The 7,438-nt window shown below is 40.3% G+C and overlaps 1 protein-coding gene across 1 annotated transcript; it reads right to left on the bottom strand.

The window, feature by feature from the left end:
* Nucleotides 1-712: 712 nt before the first annotated feature.
* On the bottom strand, nucleotides 713-7,433 carry SCRN3 (secernin 3). Its single transcript, XM_054636847.2, has 7 exons — nucleotides 7,183-7,433; nucleotides 6,865-7,046; nucleotides 5,897-6,096; nucleotides 5,009-5,221; nucleotides 2,930-3,092; nucleotides 2,392-2,572; nucleotides 713-1,618 (listed from the first exon to the last, which is right to left on the bottom strand). The coding sequence occupies exons 1-7, from the start codon at nucleotides 7,348-7,350 to the stop codon at nucleotides 1,463-1,465; spliced, it is 1,263 nt and encodes a 420-aa protein (XP_054492822.2). The 5' UTR covers nucleotides 7,351-7,433; the 3' UTR covers nucleotides 713-1,462.
* Nucleotides 7,434-7,438: the final 5 nt, after the last annotated feature.

Consider the following 7,438-nt stretch of genomic DNA (forward strand, 5'->3'; position numbering starts at 1 on the left):
TTTCTACTCTTATTGTAGGATCAGAAAGAATAAATTTTACCAGACTCTTAATTTTCATATTAATTCTGCAAACTTCATTGTCTATCTATTCTTTATATTTAACTTTTTTTAGTAGTGGTGTATTGAACAATTTACAGAATGAGAAAACTGCATGTGAAAAATTGTCAAAGAATGATCTTTCTGTGGTTTGCTGTGTCTGTCCCACATTGATGCTGCAGCTCTAGCGCACCATTTCATATTCTCCTCTGAAGGTTTGCAGGAGTACTTCCTTTTGAGTGCTTTTTTTTGTTGTTTTTCCTTACAGTCATGCTTGTTATCCTGACTTATTGATCATAAGGTAAAATCAGAGTCTTCCTTGTTTGTTTAGTTTGGCCCCTGCCATAGACAATAAAAGTGGTGTCATATATTGATCATTACTTTTAAACAAGATCAGGAAGGAAGAGTTTCTGGTGGTGGGGAAAAAAGCTTGATTAAATTAAGTCCACAGTCTATTAACTCTGGCAAAAAAAGTCATGGGTTAAAAGGCTTTATATAAAATGAAAAAAAAATTAAAAGTACTTTTAAGTGTCCTTCTGAGTACATGTATATACTTGTGTAGCCCAACTTCTTCCTTTCTAGTTGCCCAGTTTTAAAAAATAACGATTCAAGAAACATTTTAGAACTCCCCCATGATGTTATAAAGTGCACTGTAAAATTAATTTGACAATAATAATCTTGTATATAAATAAGTTTATTTTTCACTATCAGGGTGGGAAAAATAGACAGGAAAGTGAAATCTGTGGGGAACTTACAGGATGCTTGCACTGCTGAATTCCAGGTAATAAGATTTCACAATCACTCAAAGCAAAATATTATTATTGTAACTGTGATTTGTTTTTAATATACCTTGAACTCTTAGCCTCATTTTACATTGGAAGAGTAGAAGGTTTGTATATGAAATGTATGTTAGAATGGTTTTACCAAACAACTGAGTATCAATCTTACTTGGTTTGTGTGTCACTTTCTTTTTTCTTCAGGGTTCATCATAGCTTCTACATTTTAGAAAGTCTTCAGCATGGCCATTTTAATTCAGGTAGTCTGAAATTCTGCTACAATTTTCCTGACTATAAAAGCTACATGTGTGTACACTAGAACTGGGTTCTTCAGGCTGAGTTAGTGTTCTTCATTCAGAGATGAGGCTGTTCACTAATTTAGTCAAGCTATTGCTTTCTAATTGCATCTGTTGGTTGGCAAAATCAATCTCTGCTGACAGCTTTGTGCCATGTACAATGCCACTGCCTGGCTCTTGGGAGCCTTTCCAGCATTCTTCTTCTAATCAAAAGCCATTTGTCCTGAAGATGAATCTGCATCTTTAAAACTGTCCATGCTATGTGATATACTGAAAACAGGATGTTAATCTATATAGCCTCTTCATTAGAAAACCCAATTATAATCCAAATTTTACCACATTCAAATAATATTCTTAGCCATATATTTTGAGTTCTTCTTCTACACACTGTGAAAAAAGATTAACTACTTGTTTAGTATCAAGGCATCCATTTTGCAGGATTGATTCCATTTGACTTATCTTCTGTTTCTCCAACTCCTGTATCTCTTTGAGCATTTCTTTACCTTTGTCCTGCAAAAAGAAACATTTATTTCACTAAAAACTATACAGAGCATGTAGTAATCACCCTAACAAAATTCTGTTCTACTGCCCTTATCTTAATCTTTTAAGAGTTTCTAGGGTCCACATTTATATTGGTAGAAATCAGTATCATGACAGGTTTTCTTAGATATCTTTCCTAATATCTAGCACTCATGTCATCTCCCTTGTCTGATAGATTGAAGGAATATTAAAGCTCCTTTAGGTATTAGCTATCAAAACTTAAGTGGCATATGACTTACTTTTAAGAAGATGTATCTGTAAATGGAGAGATTTTACTGCTAAAAGTAAGCAGCTACCTTCCTGCTTCCCTAAAGTTCAGTGAAGTTCTGGGTTCAGCTATCTTTGTCACCTTGTTTCCTTTCCTGTCCATACCAAGCAATGATCCAAGGCAAGCTCTCCTGTCCACCTGACACCAGGGGCCTGAACAGCTGTAAGAACTCTTGGCAGAGTCCTGTATTCGCCTGTGGCTGCTGGGGCATTTCCCCATTATGTGGCTGGTGAGGGAGTCTGTGGGGGGCTGCTCCTCTCCTGGGGCTCAGCCTGCCAGTACAGCACAGTGCTGGTTGCAGTTTCCAGTGTCAGGAACACATGCCTGCCAGCTGCCAACACCCTGGGCTTCTGGGGCACTGCACTGTTCTGTGCAATCCATCTAAGGGCATTAACTGCTATCACATTAACAAAATAGGAGCAAGGACCTTATATAAACCACCTGCTTGCATTGAAATCTAATTGAATCAACGTACCTTAACAGTTTCCATAACTACAGCAGCACTTTCATGTTTTTTATAGAGCTCATGTCTTCGATCTGGCTTACTCTGAAAACGTGGTTGCTTCTTAACTGGATCATCAGGACCAAATGTAGGGGATGTAGTTTTTAATAACTGAGTAATACCGGGCACAAAAATGAAAGGCTTGAATACAGATCTAGAAAGAAAAAATAGAACAGAGATCCTTTACTGACACTGTTTTGTTAAAATTTTTGAGTCAGTAAATTGCTGTGTTTTTTCCCATTCTTCTACTTGCTTCTTTTAAGAAGAAAGTATTAAAAAACCATCTAATGGTGTTAAAGTCATTGTCACAGCAGTGTTCCATTAAGTAGGTTGGTAGATACCATTAATATACATAATGTACATTAATGTTCCTCCTACATTTTGATTGTGCTTTTTCAGGGAGAAAAAGAAAACCAACCCAAAGCAAAAAGGAATATAACTAGGCAAACTGCAACACTTTTTCATTTAGATATTTACAATTTTTTGTCCAATTTACTTGCTGCTACATCACCTGGCAGGATCTGGAGTTCCAGTAAAGAAGTGAATACAGGGCAGATTAGGCTGCTGAGGCAGTACAGACACCATGCTGCCAGTTGTCATAAATCCACCTTCCATGTTAATGCCACTCTCTTTGTCACGAAGAATTTCCATCATTATTTCAGAAGTGATAGATCCTATTCAAGATACAATACAATTATTTAGCCACGGAGCTAATATAATAACTGAATGACATGTTCCCTACAACTGGCTGCTTTTGGCAATGCCAGTTTTAGTTTGTCTGTGTTGGCAGGTGGAAAAAATCACCCTAATGGCAAACCTTAATATGGAATACACTTGTATTGCTTTCCCCAAAGTATTTACTTCAAAGAGAGGTGATAAGAACATGCCTTAAAAATGGGGAGTAGAAAAATAAATGGGTATGCTTATGGCAGAAAAACATTAGTTCACTCACTCTTTATTTTTTATTGGAAGGTATCGTCTGCCACTCCACTATTTTAGTGTTTCCCTTACTGAGTTCTAACTACATAATATCTTTTTTATTAACTACCTTGCCCTTTCCTCTTAAAATAGTTACTCTGCTGCTAAGTTACATGTCTCCAATATTATTTTATCATACATGATCCAGGTTGCCTGTAGACAGGCATGCAGCACTACATTTCAACAAGAAGACACACTTAAGTACTCCTATAGTTGCCTGGGAAGGTCAGAGTATTAAAGAAATCAGCAAGCTAGATGAATCAAAGAAATTAGAAGAAGCAATGGTCATTTTGTCAGCTACAACTTGGCAACCTGTCCAGCAGGGAAGAAGGTACTGCATGTTTTACACTAAACTCTTATTTTGTATGCCTGAAATACATTCCCTATTTTTTTGAAATATGAATAATATTTTTCTAAAAATGGCCCTCACAGAGTAGGCAGCCTGGAAAACTCCCAGAACTGCAATGCCATTGACTGAAAAAGCAGGGAAGGGTAGATGAAGAAACCAGTGATTTTACTGATGCTGTAAACCAAATAGCTTTTAGTTAAGGCATCTATTTAAAATAAATCTAAACAAAGTGAACCATATGAGACTGATAACCTGAACACCTAGTGGGATTTTTAAAATGGCTCAGGTAAATGCCTGAAAATGGGGATTTAGAATGGAAACACAGATACAATCTCAGCATTGTTATAATACAAGTAAATACAGGTATTATGAAAATGCTTTCAGTATTCAGAACCTGCAATTCCCAAAATGAATGCAGGATTTACATGATCACCAGAGCAAGACAGCAAAAGTAATTCACTTTGATGCATTAACTAAATGCTAAACCTGGTCTGGCAGAGTTCAGCCAAATAAATAAAAAAAACATAGGGGTGCAATGTAATCTTGATTCAGATTAATTACTTCAAATGAGCATGTGAATACAGCTACAGCAAAAACCTGCTAGATGGACGCAGTTAGAAGTGAAGTAATAGGTTCATTCTTTAGGAGTCTGAAAAGTAAGTGTTTGAATTAGTGACTGCTTAGAGAACAGAAAATTATTTTGTTCTGCTCTTGGTGTGTTTTAGTAGACTACACAAGTTTAGAGTAGGCATTACAGTGAAACGACAAAGATTTAAAAATTATTGTCAAAAATGAATGTAAGGTGTTTATCTGAATGCTGTGCTGTTGCCTTATATAAATGGTACCTGACTGAAGCTGTTCATAAGGTTCTTTGTGGCTGCAAACTGCTGGGAATCTGTTTTAGCCTCTAGTTTTTTTCCTTAGCAGAACAGTAATATTATGTAGCCTATCAAAATGTTTCAGAACAGGTCTTACAGGGCATTTAGTGGTATGGTCTAATGTGACCTCTCAGGGTTGTTACTGTAGCTCTGTATGTTTGACATTTGACCCTTGTTTTAACTTTTCCTCCTCAATAAATTAGAAAAAAATGTATAGAAACTTCCAAGTTCAGTGCTTCTCTTAGGCAAAAAGTTATTCTAGTAAGTTGTGGTTCACCAAGTCATGTGAATGATTGCCTGGATCAGATGTATAATAATTTATGATTTTAATTAATATAGCTCACTAAATATTTTGCATATCTTGAAAAAAAAATCAAAAGGATACCTTTGTGTTTGTTCAGAAGTTTATAGCCTTCACAATATCGGCCTCCAGATGTGGTCATTCTGGCAGTATTGACATAAGAATATGTGGCAGCAAAATCAAATTCCTTTTCCCCATCCCACCAGCCATTGCTTTTGGCATATTCCTTCAATTCTGGGTGTTCTCTGTCAATCTTGGTTGTGATAGAGAGCTGGTTGGAAATATTCCGTACGCCTCCTGTTTGTAAGTTGCAGAAAGAATTGTTTTAATACATTGAATGATTTTTCTTGGTATTTTGTTTACAATTAGCTTAGTAAACCAAATTAGCCCTGAAGAGTTTTCTACAAGATCAGTGAGTCTGGTGGTTTATTTCTGGCCCTCTCTCCCCAGCTAGATGTATTTTCCTGATTGAATTTTCACCACCACTCATTTCTGACTCATTGCTTCTATTGCCAGCATTGTATTTCAGGTTCTGTCCTGATTATTCCCACCTTCACATTCTTCTTCTGAGACATCCAAAGATTGAGTTTGTCCTCCTAAGTTCACTGGAAGAATCAGCCACTTCATGGCCCAGTACACCAATCCTGTCCCCAAATGAAATTGTCATGGATTGCTACATCCTTAAGACCACACATACTGCTGTCATTCTCATGCTGACTTTCTTGCTGTCCTCTGTTTTCCAAGTGCAGGAGTGGTTACCTCTGGCTCTCAAAAGGCCCCTGTCACTCAGCTCCTCTGACAAACTGCCAGCTACTCCACAGTCGTGCCCCAGGAAGCAATGCCTGTTGTTTACAGGCACATGTATGCAGCTCGAGCTTAGTTTGATGCCTTAATGAAATGGTAAATCAAAACTGGAGAACTCCAAGAGGTCATAGCACTTGAAATGTTTAGAACAAAGAGCATCATCCATACCTTCTACTTTTTCTGCTGCCCAGTATTTTCCTGATGTCTCCAGCACCCAGGCTTCCTTTCTGTCAGCTATCAGAAAACTGTTGTGGTATGTAAATGCCATGTTGCTCTCCATACAGTTTCCTCCCTGGCCATATTTTTCCAGCAAATCAACTATGACACTAAGAGCCTTTTCAGCTGTGTCTGCTCTCTCAAGTCCAAGCCTAAAAGAAAAGGAAAATATTATTTTTGGAACTATGAGCTCTATATAGGACTATATAGAATGGAATGATATTGCTATATGCAGCTGCCAGTTGTATAATCTGGTAAGGAAAAAACACAAGTCAGGTAAAGAGCTTCTTTGATGTGGGTCCTCTATGAACTTGACATGGGGAAAAACACCAAATGGAAATACCGAAAGGCAGGGAGAGGGGTCCTACAAAATGCTTACAAGTCCTGTGCAACTATTGGACTGGGGGGAAACTACCAAAAGAATTGACTGACTGCTGTAGGTTAATGGAATTTACGCTGGCACCTGTAGTGTAGGAACATGAACTTGTTATTTACATGGAAATAGGCAGCTGAGACCAAAACTTAAAAATAATATGTGTGAAAGATGGGGGAATAGGAAAGGAGTACAGACCCTAGGAAAAGGCCTGAACGGTAGTGCCTGAAAGCCATCTGCCTGTGCTCTTGAAAAAGTCTTGTTTCCATTTAGTATAGATTTTATAGAAAGAAAAACGTTTGCTAATGTTTTGACGAATTCTCATCTAGTGTCTGGATACTTCTTATGGGCTTCTGGCAGAAATCTAGTGCTTGTGCCAAGAAATACTTACTTTTAACCGTGGCTAGAACACTGGAAGGAGTGCCTTCTGAAAGTGGAAGTACTATTTCCCCATATAGTTCAAACAACATTTTTCCACGTAAATTCCGAATCCGGTACCATGTACCAAAAAGGAAAAAAAAAAAAACCCAAGCCAGCTTGTGCACACCTTACGAGGTCCATGCCGAGGAGAGCTTCCCCATCGCAGACCTCTTCCCTGCCCCACACGGCCTCGTTGCCGATGCACACGCCGTGCTCGTTGGCGCCCATCTCGGCCCCCCAGAGCCAGGAGGGGCGGCTCAGGACCACGGCGTGGGTCCTCTCCACCTGCTCGATGCTGATGTAGGTGCACTGCAAGAGGGCAGAGCACACACGGAGTCACCGTCCCCGCTCCGCCGGCCGAACCGCGGGCTGAGCACGCAGACAGGGGCTGACAGCGGCGTTCTCGCTGCCCCCGCCAGGAGCGCTCTCCGCCCCGCTCCCTCACCTCCAGCGCGGCGCCGGGCGGGTGCGCGGCGGCCGGGAAGTACACGACCTCCTGCACCTCATCTGCCAGCCGGTCCGAGTTCTTGCCGAACACCACGCGGCCCCCCGGGGCGGCGGGCGGCAGCGCCACGAAGGTGTCGCAGGAGAGGGGCGGCGGCCGGGGGACCATGCTGCGGGCTGAGGGCCCCTGCGCGGCGCGGGCCGGTGGCGCACAGCGGCAGCTCGGGCGCGGGGCGGTGCCCGCGGAAGGCCCGCCC

This window comes from Agelaius phoeniceus, chromosome 7, assembly GCF_051311805.1.
Source record: "Agelaius phoeniceus isolate bAgePho1 chromosome 7, bAgePho1.hap1, whole genome shotgun sequence".
In the NCBI taxonomy this organism is placed as follows: domain Eukaryota; kingdom Metazoa; phylum Chordata; class Aves; order Passeriformes; family Icteridae; genus Agelaius; species Agelaius phoeniceus.

What these genes read in the sequence shown, in the direction of transcription:
- SCRN3 (XM_054636847.2), bottom strand. Translation starts at nt 7,350, where the DNA reads ATGGTCCCCCGGCCGCCGCCCCTCTCCTGCGACACCTTCGTGGCGCTG. An exon ending in GGCAGCAGAAAAAGTAGAAG is followed by an intron (nt 5,222 to 5,896) that starts GTATGGATGATG and finishes ACTTACAAACAG; the next exon opens with GAGGCGTACGGAATATTTCC. An exon ending in ACTTCTGAACAAACACAAAG is followed by an intron (nt 3,093 to 5,008) that starts GTATCCTTTTGA and finishes TATCTTGAATAG; the next exon opens with GATCTATCACTTCTGAAATA.